This window comes from Zosterops lateralis (assembly GCF_965231275.1).
Source record: "Zosterops lateralis genome assembly, chromosome: 5".
In the NCBI taxonomy this organism is placed as follows: Eukaryota; Metazoa; Chordata; class Aves; order Passeriformes; family Zosteropidae; genus Zosterops; species Zosterops lateralis.
The window spans coordinates 54,637,226-54,654,922 of NC_139766.1; the positions used below are offsets into that span (position 1 = coordinate 54,637,226).

At 50.5% G+C, this 17,697-nt stretch overlaps 1 protein-coding gene across 1 annotated transcript; it reads left to right on the plus strand.

Moving 5' to 3' along the window:
- Positions 1–1,082: 1,082 nt before the first annotated feature.
- On the plus strand, positions 1,083–17,675 carry IGFBP7 (insulin like growth factor binding protein 7; the record flags this gene model as incomplete). The annotated part of the gene is made up of 5 exons (XM_083861089.1): positions 1,083–1,686; positions 14,067–14,176; positions 15,423–15,539; positions 15,899–16,025; positions 17,440–17,675. 5 exons carry the CDS (start codon positions 1,083–1,085, stop codon positions 17,457–17,459), a joined length of 978 nt encoding a protein of 325 aa, XP_083717215.1. The 3' UTR covers positions 17,460–17,675.
- Between the last annotated feature and the right edge of the window lie 22 nt (positions 17,676–17,697).

A 17,697-nucleotide genomic window follows, 5' to 3' on the forward strand; every position in this document is an offset into this window, starting at 1 on the left:
GGGCAGGGAATGTTTTGCCCTGCTGCCCCTGCCTGAGGTGTTTATCAGCACTGTCGTGCTGTAGGTTTGGTACTTTCAGGACACTGTTTTGATATCAACATTTACCAGTGATAGCCTGAGGAATATTCCCAGTTTCTGCTCATGGCAACAGCCCCTCACTCTATGAGACTGTTCAGGAGCCATTCCAGGACAGGAGCCACAAGCTAAGGTAAAAGAAGGCGGCAGAAAACAGTGTTGTCCCAAGTATGGACAACAGAAACCAGACAGCTCTCATTTTCTTCATTGCCTCCACTCCTGAAGGAACCTGACAGGCTCACCAGCACCTCTGCAGCCCCCCACGGCCAGTGGCTGTGAGCTGAGCATGGATGGGTGGCAAGAATCATAGAATCAAGGTTGGAAGAGACCTTTAAGATCATCAAGCTCAACCATCCACCCAGTGCTACCACTGTAGCCCCATAACCACTAACTCATCACCCAGCAGCAGATCCAGATGCCTTTTAAACACCTCCAGGGATGGTGAGTCCACCACCACCCCAGGGCAACATCCAGTTCCAGTGCCTGACCACCCTGACAGTGAAAAATGTCTCAAATATCTAGTCTGGATTTCCTATGCTGCAGCTTAAAGCCTTTTCCTCTCATTCTCTCACTGCAGGCACGGCAGAAGAGACAGATCCCTCACCTCACTACAGCCTCCTTTCAGGGAGTTGTAGAGAGTGATGAGGTGCCCTCTGAACCTTCTAAACAAACCCAGTTCCCTCAGCCCCTCCTCATAAGACATGGTCACGATAGACCTTTCACGAGCCTTGTTGCCCTTCTCTGGACACGCTCCAGCACCTCTATGTCCTTCTTGTAGTGAGGGGCCCAGAACTGAGCACAGCACTCCGGGTGCCGAGTACAGGGGGACAATCTGTGCCCTGCTCCTGCTGGCCACACTGACTGCCCCAGGCCGGGATGCCCTTGGCTTTCCCGGCCCCCGGAGCAGGGCTGGCTCTCGCTCAGCCGGCTGTCAGCCTGCTGTCACAGACCCTTTTCTGCTGGGAGCAGCAGCAGAGGGAGCGGGCGATGCCGGCGCTGGGCGCGGGATGGCGGCGGTGTCCCGCTGCCGGGACCGTGCCCGTGGCCGTGACCGGGGCGGCGCCGCCGGGGAGGGGTTTTCCCCGGGCGGCTTAAGCGCTGCGGCGGGCGGGCGGTGCCGCGCTGCCCTGCCGCCCTCCGCGATGCCGCTGCTGCTGCCGCTGCTGCTGCTGCTGCTGGCGGCGCTGGCCACGCCCGCCCCGGGCACGGCGGTGGCGGTGCCGGGGGGCTGCGGGCCCTGCGATCCGGCGCGGTGCCCGGCGCTGCCGGCGCGGGGCTGCCCGCTGGGCCGGGTGCGGGACGGCTGCGGCTGCTGCTGGCAGTGCGGGCGCGGCGAGGGCGAGCCGTGCGGCGGCGGCGGCGGCGCGGGGGGACGCTGCGCCCCCGGCCTCGAGTGCGTCAAGAGCCGCCAGCGCCGCAAGGCCAAGGGCGGCCCGCAGCCCCCCGCCGCCGGCCCGCCCGGCGTCTGCCTCTGCAAGAGCCGCTACCCGGTGTGCGGCAGCGACGGGCTCACCTACGGCAGCGGCTGCCAGCTCCGCGCCGCCAGCCTGCGCGCACAGAGCCGCGGAGAGCCCGCCATCAGCCAGCGCAGCAAGGGAGCCTGCGAGCAAGGTGCGGGGCGGGGAGCGGGGCGGGTGCGGGACGGGACGGGGGATGTCTGCTCTGCCCCTCGGGGATGCCCGCTCTGCCCCCCGGGGATGCCCGCTCTGCCGCCCGGGGGATGTCTGCTCTGCCCCCCGGGGATGCCCGCTCTGCTGCCCGGGGGATGCCCGCTCTGCTGCCCGGGGATGCCCGCTCTGCCGCCCGGGGATGCCCGCTCTGCTGCCCGGGGATGCCCGCTCTGCTGCCCGGGGATGCCCGCTCTGCTGCCCGGGGGATGCCCGCTCTGCTGCCCGGGGATGCCCGCTCTGCCGCCCGGGGATGCCCGCTCTGCTGCCCGGGGATGCCCGCTCTGCCGCCCGGGGATGCCCGCTCTGCCGCCCGGGGATGCCCGCTCTGCTGCCCGGGGATGCCCGCTCTGCTGCCCGGGGGATGCCCGCTCTGCCGCCCGGGGATGCCCGCTCTGCTGCCCGGGGGATGCCCGCTCTGCCGCCGGGGGTGCCCGCTCTGCTGCCCGGGGGATGCCCGCTCTGCCGCCGGGGGATGCCCGCTCTGCCCCCCGGGGATGCCCGCTCTGCCGCCCCGGGGGATGCCCGTTCTGCTGCCCGGGGGATGCCCGCTCTGCCGCCCGGGGGATGCCCGCTCTGCCGCCCCGGGGGTGTCCGCTCTGCCGCCCGGCTTCGCGGGGAAACGCCGCGCCTCCCGAGGGCTCCTCCTGCCGGGGTGCTTCTGTGTAAAACCGACTTGATTTCAGAGCCACCTTAAATGGACTGGAGAGTCCCAGGCGGATGGCGCTGCCTGAAGTTGAAGTAACATTTCGGAGCAGCCCCAGAAACGCAGAGGAACTTGGGCACTCACTGTTGGCTTCCAGCGGTGCTGGAACTACACGCCCTCACTTTCCGTACTTTGCCTGAAGCTTGCAATGGGGGCTGCTGTGAGATGGAACAAAAGAGGCGAGCTATCCAGGGGAGTGTTCTGCCCAGGATGGTTGCAAGCAGAGAGGAAAGGAAATGATTAAATGGATGTGAAAGCCACAGAAATTCAGAGCCAAAGTTCACTGGCTTGCTTTGGTTCAAAATGAAAACAATCAGTGAGTTGTTCAAACCTGTGAGCTGCACGTAGCGGTTTGCACTTGCAGTGTTTCCAACCAGGAGCTTGAGTCATCCCAAACTTTTTCTTAGGGATAGTGCCCAGGGAAGAAATTGTTCTGCTGCGGAGCATCTCCTAGAAATTCTGGCCTCTGAGAGTGGTTTTTGCTGGGTGGGAGGGAGGGGTAAGACATAGCATGCAAACCATATACCAGACATCTCAAGGACAAGATTGCAGCGTCAGTGCTGTTTTGGTAGAGGAGTGTTCTCATAAACACAGTATGTGCAGGTCACAACCTCCACCTCCTCCTTCTCATTGCTTCTCATAACTGAGGCCAAGTATGTTAGCAAAAAAATGTTTCTGAAACTCCCAAGGCAGGCATGGAAGACTGGGTGAGAACTGGGTTATGTGCTTTGATGTTGCCTGTAAAATGCCCAGTCTGGCTTTTCACAAACCGTGTCCAAAACATTAGGCTTACATATTAGCCAGAAACAGTGTGGTACAGTATTAACTCTTGGAGAGAAGGAATTTCAGCCTTCAGGGTAAAGTGGAATGAGATGAGAATTGCCTCAGTCCCTGCCTCTGTCTAGTATTTGGGAGGAGCCTTTCCTGCCCAGTGGCCTCAGGAGTCTTAAAATGCAGGCTGCTTCTTGGCTCTGCCAGCCCAGGCAAGGGAGCAGATGGGTTTGAAAGGTGTCATGCTTCAGGTGCCTACTTGAGAAGGCAGCTGTGTTCTCACTTGTCTTGCCCAAAATAATGGGGAAATTCATTGCAAAACTGGTATTGATGCTTGTAAGATATTGTCCCAACCCTTGGCTGTACTTCCTAGTGTCTGTCCCAGACTGGATGCTGATTTGACCTGGTGGGGCTTTGATCCAGACTATGGAGACAGAGTTTGATGAGGTCAATGCAAACATGAGCCACTGGCAGGGGACATGGAAGGTTACTGACCTGCCAGCCTCCAACAGGTCCCACAGGACCATTTCTGTCCTCTGATCCTCACAGCAGCAGCTTTGCTGAAGAAGGGTCTCAGAGTGGAATGGCCATTCCATGCACAAACTGCATCCCTTCCTTGGAGAAGGTCTCTTCAGGTGTGCAGATCTGTAGCAAGACACTTTAGCAGGCTGTTTACTTGTTTAAGGATTTCACTGGAGCATGTGGCACAGAGTACCTGGCAAAATGTTCTGCCCTCCATCATTCAGGGGACCTATTCTTCTTTTGGCACCTGCTACTGGGAGAGCTCTGACCCAGCATCTCAGGGAAGGGGGCAGGATGGATGGGGGCTGCTCAGCAGTGGTGTCACAACTGACCCTTCAGAGATTTCCTTCAGCTACATGATCCTTCCTTGTGCCGTGGGCTTTCTGGTGATATGCACTGCTCTGTGGCTTGCAGCAGAGGCAGGGACTCATCCCACAACCATGCTAGACATCTGGAAGTATTTCTGTATCCCTCAGGGCCTCCAGGCAGTTAGGAGCATTGGGTGGGAAGGGTGGGGAGCTGTAATCTTCACATGGATTTTGAAACACTGACAGGAAAGAACATGCATCCCATCAGCCTGACAGGAGACTTTTCCAGCATCTTTCCAGATAGGAGACAGCAGTTTTCTAGGTTTCTAGAAGGACCTAAATAGTCTGGTAGTCAAATAGTAGAAGTTCTGTTTTTTGCCATTTCCCACCCAATCTGCGATCTCCTTAAGGCACTATCTAGGGTGGGATCCAACACAGGGAGACCACAAACAGGCAGGATCAGTCATTTTTGTGACAGTTTTTGCACAGAAAGAAGTCCTTGGGTGACAGGGTACTTGGTCTTCCTGCTTGTGGTAGATGGGCTTTGAGGGGTCTGCATGCCCTTGCACGTCCTTTCAGTCCAAGAGAGAGCAGCCTTTCAAGATAGTATCTAAGAAGAGATCCAGAAACATATGTTTCCAGCAGTGGGTCCTAACTGTTTGATTGCTCTTGGGATTTGTAAATTTTTTTTTGTTCAAGTGGAGCTGGAGAAGGAAGACTTGTTTCGCACATCCTGTTGGATCATTCTTTGATATTAAATAGCAAAAGGAAGGAGCACGTTCTCAGCCCTGAAGAATTCGCCTTGACCCTGTCCTTGGTTGTTTCCCAGACCTCTCTGATGTGATGTCTGTGTTTTGCACAAAAGTCATGAAGCCATGCAGAAAAATTTATTTCTGCAGCAGCCAAAACTTCTGCTGGAGGGCAAAGGAAGACACAGTTGAGAAGAGTTTGAAAAGACAGAAAGAACCCTTGCTCTACCTGCACTTGGCAGATGGAAGGATCCAGCTTGTCCTTTCTGGAGTGGGTTTTATGTGGGCAAGACTGTTGGAGATGTCTGGAAAAAGGCATCCTACTTGCCTGCCAGTTCCTTGAATTTGCCTGGCTGATCTTTGTGCTGTGCCAGCAGAAAAAGCTGTCTCTCTTTTTGCTCTGGAGGAGCAGGCAGTGATGCCATGGTGCACCCTGCTGCCTGGGCTCCTAGTTTGACCTCACACTTGCACTCAGAGCTGGCCCTGGGTTTGCCCTGCTCCCTGACAGGGCACCACTACCCACATCCCATCTCTACCTGTGTGTCCCAGCAGCCTCTTTGTAGCTAATGACAGTGCTGAGGATACAGGACACAGATGCTGTGAAATTTTCCATCTGCTTTCCAACACTGACTTTAAATGGATTGTCTGTTTGCTCTCTGCCTATGAAACTGCAGCTCAGGTCTGCTGCCAGGTCTTGCAGGCAGGGCAGGTCCAGACACACCAGCAGAAGCCTGCTGATGGGGCAGATACAGGCAGTCTGAGGTGCCTCCTCTGGTGGCCCCCTTTGCAGGAGGGGAGGCTGCTCTGACAGCTGGGGAGCTGCCCTCTGTCACTGCTGTCACACAGCTGTGCACAGATGTTCAGAAGTGCCTCTTAAGGAGATGGTGGCTTCAGGAATGTCGGCTGAAATTCAATTTGCAGTGCACACACTGAGGCTGTTTGCAGCCAGTTAGGACCTGGGGCAGGAGGACTGTGGTACCCACTGCCATGCAAAGCCAGCTGGCATAAAGAATTAGGGTTGAATGGCTCAGCTCAAGCCACGCAGAAAAACAACCTCAAAGCACCAACCTCAATTAAAAAAAAAACTATCAGGATTCCTGATGATGATCTCTGAGCTGAAAAATACCAGGCACTGACATGTTGCCTAACCAATGCAGGAAGGGACAAATACCCGAGTCTTTCTTATCATTAGCTACCACCAAATACCTGCTTTGAGAGATGTGTTGTGACTGCTGGAAATACTGCCAAAGTTGCCTCATTATATGGTTTGAAGTCCTTAATGCTTGTTCCAACAGGGTTGGGAGTCTCCAGGTTGTTTTCCTGTTGTCAGTCAAGGCTTTTTCTTTGGCTTCCACCAAGACAGAAGGGAGCATAACACAAACTCTTGTTCTTCCTCAAATGTAGTGTACCACAAAGCAGCTCTCAGCAGACTTCAGAGGACAGTGTTTCACTCTCAGGGGAACTGGTGCTGCTTTGTACTTACCTACAAAGGCCTCCCGGGGGTAGAAACTCAGGGCCTCTCTGTGTGAAGGGTAAATTTGCTGGCTTGCCAAGCAGTTTGCTTTATTTCTGTTCATCTGAATGGGGTTTAAAACTCTGTGGCTCCATGAAAGTGTTTTCCCAGCATTAGGAAGATGCAGGGCTTTTCCTTATGATGATGAGGGCTCACAGGATCCCTCCCACAGGATACAGATGAACAGCAAAACTGGGAGAGATTTTTTTACAACTGACTGTAGCCAGCATTAAATTTGTCTAAATCTAACCAGCAAGGAGATCCCAGTCACTGAAGCTGTGCTGTCCCCTTAGAGAAGTATCATTCTGGCTTCCCAGACGCCCAGACAGCATCCCTCATAGCAGGTTTTTTTTTTGCTAAGGTGCCACACACCAGCTCTAGGGCTCAGAAGAAGGTGGATTCAAGGCTTCTTCGCTATCCATAGGGTTTAAAAAAACAGGCTGATGGACGTAGGATTGTGACTGTCAGGCTCGTGTGGAGACTGGCAGCCCCAGGGGCAAAAATACCCCATCAGTGGTTTTGCTTTGCTGATGCTTCACTGTTCCATAAAGGTTTATCTGTGCTGGAAATGAATTGCCAGGTTCCCACAGGTCAACTTCAAAGCAAGAAACATGAATCACATCTGTTGGCTCATTCCATCCAAATTCAGCTGTTGAGGCTTTGCCAGAAATATTTTGAGGGTGGTTTGTTTTATTTTTTTAATCCACTACCAGAGTAGAACAAAAACAGGAATCTGGGAAAAAAAAAACTTGTGGGAAATGGCGGACTGCTGTTATCACTGAGATTAGCTCATCTTCTCCTGATACAGCTGCCTTAAATAAAAAGGTTCACAACTCTAGACACCACAAAATATAGTTCATAACCAGGCACATTTTGCAAGAAATTCTTCTAGATTTGCTAATAAGAGGCTCAGATTACTTTAGTTTTTTCCTCCTTTTGTTCCTTTTCTGGATTTTAAGGGACTTATAATCGAATATACACATTTCATGAGTGGTTTTGTATTTGCTGGGGAAAGATTTAGAAAAGTTTTTGCTAAGTCATCTGTGGTTGAAAATGAACTGAGTTCCCTAATTCTCCTGGGAATCTGCTTTGAGTTTCTTCATCAGGTGGGAATGAGGGTCCTGCAGCCATGGCCTGCTACCTGCTGTCTTCCACTATAAAGGAAAGCGTTGTTTTCGTAGGTGGATCTTTCCAGCATTTCTGTGCTGCATCTCGAGAGTCTGTGGCTGAGCACTCTGGGGTGGATCCAGTCAGGGCCCACAGACTCCTGAGTGTCTAATTGGCACAGCAGGTCACTAATTGTTGCAGCAGCCCTCTTGTTAGAGAGTGGAAGTGAGCCAAGACACAGACTTCTTGTTTATCATTGTGTAAAAAGGGTCCTGGTTTATTCCTCTTTACAGCTCAGCCATCCTGACTCCAACTGTTCACTGACTCTGGCTGCAGCAAGCTCCTACTGTAGGTTTGCCTTGTAACCTCTGACTGCTGGTTATTTCCTGCTAAACTATGACCGCCTGTATTGGTTTGCAGACTCTGACTGCAGACTTTTACCTCACTAGACTATGACTGCAGGTTCTAACACCAGGCTCTTAAGTACAGACCCAGACTGACCTGACAGCAGTGATTCTCTCTCCCCAGGATTCTTCTTCTTCATGATGCTCTCATTGCCTCTTCCTCAAGGTTCCTCCTGCTTCATGATTCCCCCTCACCAGCAAACCCACTCCCTTTTATCACACCTATCTTTATTGGCTATAGCTGTGACTTGTCAGGGTTGAGGTCACCTGTATTCCCTTCTACAAGTCATCATTTCCTCATGGATTGTGGGGGTTTTGCTTATCTCCCCATCACCAACTTCCACCTCTGGGAGATGGGTATCCTGAGGACAACTGGCCCTGATATTTAAGACAAAGAAGGCATTAAGTGCATCTGCCTTTTTCTCATCCCCTGTCACTACATTACCCTCTGCATTCAACCAATGATGGAGACACTCCTTGACCCTCCTTTTGCTGCCAGTATATTTATAGAAACTTTTTTGTCTTTAACTGTAGTGGCCAAATCAAATTCTAGTTGGGCTTTCGCCCTTCTTATTTTCCTCCTACATGACCTCACAGCATCCTTAGAGTTGTCCCATGTTACCTGACCCTTCTTCCAGAGAAGATAGATTCTCCTTTTTTTTTTCCTAAATTCCAGCCTAAGTTCTCTGTTTAATGAGGCTGGTGTTTTTCCCTGATCTTTCTACACTTGGGGACAGTCTGCTTTTGAATATTCAACAATTCTTTTTTTTAAACACATCCAGCCTTCCTGGACTCTGTTGTGTTTCATGACTGACGCCTGAACACTGCTGTTCATTGCTCTCAATGTTCAAAAATACTGGTGATTTAAAATTCATCTGTAACTTTAGGGACTCCCACTGTTGTAGCACAGGTCATAAATTCCTCCTTAAAAGGTGTTCCACTATTCAAAAAAGTTTTGGTTCATTGGAGCTTGAGTTTTTATGGTTACTGTGCTAAAAGCTGCTATGGAAGTTGTTTAATGTATTACTTGTCAGAGTCCTAGAGAGCAACAGTATGTCAGGGACTATGCAAAGGCTTCACTGCTCAGGAGGATCCTGTATTTCACCTGTGTATTCATTCTCAATCATCACAGCATACCCAAATTCACTAGGAAGGAATGATTACTGATCAGCAAATTCCACCCTATGTTTGTTTTTTCTGTAGCTGGAAAGGCATGCTGTGTTTAAAAAAAAAAAAGTGTTAAATCCTTTGTTGGGCTGAGGTTGACTGAGGTTAGAACTAAATAGGAGATTACTGCGTAACAAGTCTAATCAGGTCGGATTTCTGAAAGCTCTGCTTGCTTTTCCATGCATAAATGCTGCCATGCTTTTTTTCTGTCTCCCACTGTAAGCTTTTCACATTCTTTCCAGGCTTTAGCTCATGGAAGTAGATGTTCTTTAAGGCCCCTTTCAACCCACACCATTCTATGATTCTATGATATGAAGGTCATGAAGGTCTCTGAAGGCAGCGTTCCCAAACCATGGTCCAACAGCAGGGCTGGGATTTCCAGTGGCAGTGGTGTGCACCACGCTGACCCCAGTGGTGTGGAAAGCAGGAGTTGTACCATGGCAGAATGATGATGGCCCAGGGCCCTTCCTCATGCTGACTCAGTCTCCAGGGCTTGGGGCAAAGCTGTGTTTGCGTTTGCAGCCTTTCCAGAGCCTGCTGAAATGTGAGGGGGAGCGCCCAAACAGACATAGCATCCAACACTCCCTTCCTTCTGTAACTCCTTAGTCTCTTCAAAGGCAGATTACAGGAGGATGAGCAGCTTTGGGAGTGGGGAAGGCCAGGAGCTGCTTGCAATTCCCGTCTGCTGCTGCCTCTCACAGGGCACTGACCTGGGAGGGAGCAGCTAAGGCTATGCCAGCTAAAATGACTACATGATGCTTATGGAAGGTTTCCCTTTTTCCATATAAAGTAATTTTGAAGGGAAAGTACCAGCAACTTAGGAGACTAGGGAGGGTTTATTTTCAGAGTTTCCAATAGCTTGTGAGAGTGAACAATGTTCAGCTTTTGCTTGGGTTTGTCCTCTTGGGAAGTGTTCCTAGCCTGTGTGCAACCTGGGGCTGTGGCAGGGCAGTGCAGTGTGCAGGAAGGCTGGGAGCCAAGCTGACACCCATGTGAGCTTCAGCATGTGGTACATGGCTTCGTGTCTTCATGGTCTTCCACACACTCCCAAGCACCAGGACATAGCCCACAGTTCTTAATGTCCAGCTGATTTTTGCCTTAAGTCACATACCTTGATGCCCCTTGATTTTAGCAAAAAGGTTACTGCTTTGCTTGCTGTGTGATTTTTATTTGATTCTGTGTGTGAACACCCAAGGGAGACTGGTGAGGACCTGCTAACCCTCAGTTGTGAGGGACAAGTGGGTAGGCTGGGACACGCTGGGTCTCTGCCAGCTGAGGCTGGGCACAGAAGGGGTGCCTGGTGTAGGAGGGGTGTCAGGAACAGATGCCAAATAATGCCTCATTGAGGACGTCAGGGGTTCTGCTGTGTACATTGCTGGGGCAGAAAAGCAACTACATAAAACAATGGGAACTCCTTTCCAGCTGCTATTTTTGACATAACACAGGCTGTCAAGCTGCAGAAAAAGTGTTTTCAGGCTCTGTCCCAGGGTGAATGAGCTCTGGGGCTCTGTAAAAAGCGCCTTCCTGGGCCAGGGAGAGCTGTTTGTTTTACAAACAATGGGCAGAGCATGGAGGAAATGCCTGAAGTGCCTGTGGAGAGCAGCTGATCTCTATCAACAGCCTGGGCTGTCATCTTGGTCAGGGAGCTCTTGTGCAGTCAGGGAGCATCTGTCCATCCACAGTGTCCCTGGAAGGACAGTGGAGACCACTCAGCCACCTTGATGGTGGTGACCATTTTTACGGGCAGGTGCAGCCCTCAGCCTGAAGGAGGCTGAGGGAGAAACCATCACCCTGTGGGCAGTGCTGCCAGTAGAGCAGCAAGGTCTCTGAGGTGCTGGAGGTAGGATGATGGTGGAGCCGGGGGGGGGTGCTCCTTGCTGGTAAGATTCAAGACATCTGCTCTGTACAAGGTGGGCTTGTTTTCAGTCCCAGCTTCGCTCCCTTCACGAGAACTCCTGAAGCAAGAGGGGCACTTGGAGGAGGGAGTGTCCTCACATCTTCTGAAGTGCATGCAAGGCTCCGCTATCCCCTGCCTCTCCTGTTGTGTCAAGTTGCCCCATCATCTGTCCATCTCTGTCCACTTTGGGGGACTGTGGGAGTGAGCATGAGTGGGACCAGCACAGGCAGTAGGCAGGGTGACTGTCATGCACCTGGGTGTCAGCTCACTGTGGTGAGAGTTTAGCCACTGCTGTGGCCAGTTGTGATTTGACTTCAAATCTGATGACTTCTTGGCCTTTCTCATTTATTTTTAGTTATAAAAATAAATGAGAAGAAGTCCAGTTCTAGAGTTTTGGCTATATGGATTTAAGTCAAATGCCCAGAGAGAGCACAGTGACTTTTCCCATGACACTTGCTGCATCTCTCAGGATGTGTATTCCCTCCTGGCCTCAGAGCTATGTCAGATACAGGCAGAGGCCTGTGGATGCTTCCAGCTCATTTTGCAGCCAAATGTAGAACGTCATGTTCTGCCTGGTTGGATCAGGATGTACATCCTGAGCTCAGGACTAGCTTGTAACAGCCAAGCTCTCACTGTTCTGTGACTGCTGTGCCAAGCCAGACAGGGCTTTGCTGTGAGGCTGTGCAGGCAATGTCCAAGAAGATAAACAATTTCTCCTCACCCAGGAGGTAGATAGAAACTCCTTGTCTCTTCTCCCCTGACAGCAGCTGCTGCTGAAAAATCATGGTGTGACTTGTTCCTGCTGGCAGGGTGAATAAACACCTCTGGGCAAGTGGGTGTCTGAACTCTTGGCAAAGGGGCAAACTCAGCAGTAACCAAGACTGTAACACCTCAGGGAGTGGATTTAGTGGTGTGCCAAATGCTGCCAGTTCCCAACCAGGGGAGAATTGAGCCAGATCCTGGATGAGGATAACAATGCCTTAAATTCCACCTGGCTTTTAATGTAAGAGTCAGGATTTCTCATCTTCTCTGGTGAGAGATGATGACCATTGGGGGACACTTGTGTTTTTCCTGCCTTATGGAAGAACCCCAGTGACAGGGTGTCATACAGCGGCAGACATAGCCCTGTCAGCTGGGGACAAGTCCCAGGCTCTGCTTTAGGAAAGACAAGTTGCATGTGGAGGGCTGGACAACAAAATAAAGGCAGGAGCAGTAGGCTTTGCTGGGTGAATATCAGCTGGAGGTCCCACACAGAGTATGGATCCGGCCCAGCTGCCTGGGCACATTATGGCCCATCAGAGCTTCCAAGCACCTTATTATCCCTATTGTTTAAGGGACAACAGAAAAAGAACAGCTGGGCTGTGCAGGAAATGCTGCACTAGGTAAGGGGAACAGAGTGCATGACCTGAGGTGGCCCCATCCTGGGAATGGCAATGCCCTGGGCTGGCCACTGTGGGGTACTCAGGGCAGAAAACTTTCAGCAGGATGTTGAAATGCTGTTTAAGTCCTCTTCTCAGCTGAGAGACTCATCTCTGTGCAGATGAGGAGCACCTGGGTTGTGATGTCTGCCAGGAAACCAGCCCATGCTGACTATTAGGTGTGGTTTCAACCATCGCCCAGGGCTACACATAAAACTTTTCTGCTTCTCCACAGCTGCCTCCTGTTAAAAATAAGAACTGGGATAGTTCTGTAACAGAGAATGTTGAGTGCAGCTACCCCTGGTCTCTTAGCAGCTTCCTACCAGCAGGCTGTGTACAATCATTCCTGGAAAGAGAAGTCTGGAAAGAGAAGAGCAAACACTTCTCTGGGTTTGCACCAGCTGCTCAGGAGCAAGGAACCACCTCAGCATCTCTTGGACTAAAACAGAAGCATGGCTGATACCCTTTGGCTGGTGATACCAGTGTGGATCTGCTCCCAGATCATGAGGAGGAAGATACCAGCTTTCTGCTGGAAGATGGTGCAGTGGGATGCACTTGAAACCTGCACGCCACTGTCTGCAACATGGCTGCAGGGTAGAATGATGAAGGGCTGAAATCAGTGCACATTCAGGACCCATAAGGAGCATTGGGCCCCATTTCTGCCCCACTTTTATGGGGCTGGGAATGAGCTGTGTGTGGTCTGTGAGCCAGTATACCCAGGAGCTTCTGTCAGGCTGGCTCTGGAGTATCTGTCTGCCTAGGAAATGCCTTCTCCTGATGGAGTGTAATGGGAGCTTTAGTTTCCTGTTACTGCGTGCATCTTCAAAACAGAAGGGGGAAAGCTGTCTGTGGAGTTCTTAAAGCTATCAATAACTGGAAATAAACACTCTGTGCTCCTTTGGTCTGCAATTCCTACTGTGGGGAATTAATAGCTGCATTTTACAAAACAGCCTCACTAAAGAGGGATTGAACAGAAAAGGCCTTTCTTCCCTTCCTGGGATAGGGGTTATGTCTCCAGCATTTCCCAGCCTGAGGGATAAACATCTCCAGCCAGATCTGCAAAACAACCCTGCTCTGATCTGCTTTAGAAATGACACCCTATTTAACCAGGAATTGGAGTGCTCTGGAGAAAAATGGAGCTCTGCATTCACCTACTCCCTTCTCAGATCTCGCCCATGGAGAGCTTTACCACCACCCAGCTGGCCTTCTTTGGCTGAGCATTGCACACAGGTAAAACAGGAAGAGCGTAACATTGAATTCTGCTAGCCCACAGCCATGGGATTGAAATCAGGCTGGGAAAAAGGATGCTGCAAAGTTGGGCAACCTCTTCGTGGCATGATAGAGTGAGTGGGATGCACCCTGTCTCCTGGGGGTCCTTTCCTCCAGGCCAGCTGACTTGGGAGACTGCATGGCAAGCAGAGCCAGCAGTTGGTACTGCTGGTCTCTGAGATAACAGAATACAAACTGTATTTTACTTCTTATCTCAACCTTGCAAGGAGGAGGACTCATCACTTTAACTGTTCAACACTTGAGTTTTCATCTGGGGCGAGTGCCCATCGGTCTGGATAGCTCAAGGCTGGGTGTGTGTGTCACTTTGGAGAGAGAGGTGCTGTGATATAGGATCAGTCCAGTGAACTTTGCTCCTAGCAGGGACCACCTTCACCTCATCCTCAAAATTGTGACTGGCTACCACTTAAAAGGTTTAGCGTGGAGGGAGGCTTGCGGTCACCTGGGACTTAAAAGCTTTTCTCCCTTTTTGCAGGACCCTCCATTGTGACTCCTCCTAAGGACATCTGGAATGTGACAGGAGCACAAATCTACCTGAGCTGTGAAGTCATTGGCATCCCAACCCCCGTCCTCATCTGGAATAAGGTAAGGGCCCTGCTAAGAGCTCTAACAGCACAGCAAACCTGAGGTGGCTCAAAGTGCCTCATAAGCACAAAGACCATAGCAGATCTCTCTGTAGAAACACACCTCTTTGATGAGTTCTCTCATCCCTGCTGTACTGTCCACCCCCAAACATCTGGTTTTGCTTAATTTTTAGACATTATTTAGAAAATAAACTCTCGTTGATCCCGAGCCAAGACAGGACTTGTGTCTCGTGGTAGCACCTGGTATTCTGAGCATGTAGGGAATGTCCCTTGACCTGCCTTCACCTCCACCCTACTGGCAGCAGGGACTCTGAGGTGGCTAGACATCGCCCACGTCGGGAACAGGAACCACATGGGCAGTCATTTAGCTCCAGTAGCCAGCAGCATGTTGATTTTGGCAGCACTGGTAACATCTGGCTTAGGACAGGAGCCAGTGTTGAATGGAGAGGATCCTGGCCGTAGGGCTGAGAGTCACTGCATTGGTGCCTGCAGTGCCTGCAGCCTCCTCAAGTGCCACAGGTTTGTGCACACTTGTGAAGGGTCTTAAAATTAAGCTGAAACATTAATACTTAAAGATACTATGGAGAAAAAGCCTAGATTGGCCCAAAATTTGCTGTGACTCAGCAAGGGTAGGGGTTCAAGAGCAGACTGTCAGGTGAGCATACAGTGTGGGCTTGTTGACTCAAGGCAGTGTGTTCTGTTTGTTTATGAATAGATGCTGAGTTTACACTGATTGTCAATGCTGTTCTGCTTTTCATGCCTCTTCCTCATGGCTGAGAGACTGCTTGACCTGGTGGTAACAAGGGCTGAGTACCACTTATCCTGTGCTGTGCTCTGGGCTCAGATACTGGGGAAAGACTGCAGAGCTGCTTTCCCATTGATGTAGTGCCTACCAGAGGGACTGCCTGGTTTGCTGCAGAGAAAGAGGCAGGGCTGAACACACCCCTGGGAACACACACACGAGTTCTATGAGGCCAGATCAGCACAGGGCACGTTGGCCCACCCCACTGCCCAGCACCATCCGTACCAGAAAACTGGGCCACTGTTGCTGCTGAGGTGAGGCAGCAGGGTGGTGTGGCTGCACTACATGGAGGAGAAGGTGAAACTCTGACACTAGAGATACACTGCTGCTGCACAAAACACATTCCTGTATATTTAATGTTAATCTATGTGCAGGTATGGTTCAGCATGCAGTTCCAGCATAAGTAAGCCCCAAAATTCTTACCCATTCCTGCCCCTCTGTTTAGATAATTCGAGGACAGTATGGTGTCCAGAGGATGGAGCTTCTGCCTGGGGACCGGGAGAACTTGGCTATTCAGACCCGGGGGGGCCCTGAGAAACACGAAGTGACTGGCTGGGTGCTGGTAAGTACTCTGTGTATGCACAGGGCTGCACAGACAGCAGAGTGCAGTTTGCAAATTGCTCATGAACAAAGAACAGCACGGGAGACAAATGGCAACAGACAGGGAATTTAGAGGAAAGCAACCTGTGTGAGTTAGAGATGAAGGATAAGGGTAGCTGCTGTTTCCAGTCTTACCTGGTGCATGCACCCTTCCTCTGTCTAGCCTGCAGAAGTGTGCATACCACTTGCAAAATCAGAGAGGGAATAGAGGAGAGGACAGAGTTTGACATAAAGAATTTACGTAAGATACCTGAAAATATAATCACCTCTACCAGTGCACAAGATGCTCACTGAGGGAGTGGGGTATGTTTCTTCCCTTAGATATCTCCTCTGAGCAAAGAGGACGCTGGGGAATATGAGTGCCACGCATCAAATGCCAAAGGAGAGGCAACAGCTTCTGCAAAAATCCATGTTGTGGAAACTCTGCATGAAATAGCTCTGACCAAAGGTTGGTAAGTGTGGCTGAACACTCAGCAGCTCCCTCCCCTAACACTTTAGTGTTATTGATACAAAAGGACCTCTGTTTAATGCTTTAAAAAAAAAAAACAAAAAAAACAAAAAAAACCCCACAACCCAACAAACCCTCTAGCTGCCACCCCCCGCAAAGAAATACCAGTTTAACATGCAGTTTTTTGCACAAAACATTCCAGCAAATCTTAGCTGCTAGAGTTCTCAAGAGATGGTTAAATAACCCTCCACATGCTGTAAAGTACTGGAAATACCAAAGTAAAATTAAAAAACACCTTCTGGGTTTTCTATAGAGCAACTTCCAGTGGGTTTCCAGCCCTACAATTGTATCATCCTTTCAGTGTTGTCTGGATGCTTTCTAACCTGCTCCTCTCTCCTGGGAGCAGTGTTGGCACAACAGACACTCCAGTTCCTGCCATGTTCTCTGCATGTTGGGATGTGAAACCTCAGAGATTTGCCACAGCACGTCCTTTTTGCTAGGCTGTGTGCAAAGCTGGTGGCAAACCAACCCCCTCATCCCAGCTGCAGAAGATGGCTCAGTCCCACAGCCACATGATATGCTTAGGAATAAATCTGGAGAGCCAAAACGGTAACTTGTAACCCTGCTAGAGGCAGAGGGACAGGGAATAAAGCACCTGGCTTGGGGATACTGTGCTGCCCAAATCCCCTACTGGATATAATCCTTAGTTTTAATCCCCACTAGTTTTATCCAAACAATATAGTCTTGAGTTTTTGTGTCCTTATGTCTGTGCAGAGCTAAAATACTTCCCTTAGAAGAACATTAGCAGCACCTGGCACTGAAATGAGAGCTTACAATGAATCCAAATATCATGCACATGAACTTTGCTAATGGTTTTAAGGTAGTCTCTAATCCCCTTTCAAACACCTTATTTATGGATGTGAATGAAATTGAGTTTTACTGAGTTGTGCCATGAACAGCACACTTATACCCCAGAACAGAGAATGTTCACTCCCTCTCCCTCAGTAACTACTGCGAGGTTGCAGTACTGTGCAGTGCCTCAGTTTGTTCCTTACACACACCCAGCACATGCTACAGCTGGTTCTTTTCAGCTGTAGGAAAGCTTTAGGGCATCTGGAACTAAGTGATAACTAAATGTAGACTGCCACCATAAAGGAAATCGATAAAGTTAATGGAACAAACTGTCAGACATCATAGCTACGCTGTGAGAGTCTGTGTGCCATGTCCAGGTGATCTCAGCACAGAAAAACGCGTCTATTATCACCCCCCTGCAGCAGAGAGGGAAGGAAAGAAGGCAGGCAGGAAGGACGGGTCAGGTCACACTCTCAGCCAAGAGATCCCAAAGCTATTGCCAAAGTTGTGATATTCCCCCTTGGAACAGGACAGAGTGTAACATGTTTTTGTTTTTCCACAGATGATGGTGCAGAGCTGTGATGTGAGGACTTTCACTTAAGCACAGTTTTAAATTAGTATTTTGGAAAGCTGCAAGCTCTGGCTTTTTCTAGCTGACTAATCAGTCCCTCTTAACTCCCTTTTTCTTTGAGTTCCAATTTGCTTGCACACTTCTTTCACAGATACACAAATAGTTTCACAAGTTCAATCACAAATTTTAATTCTATTTACAGGAAATAAACATACTTTTGAACAGCACACAGCAGGTGAGTAAAATTGT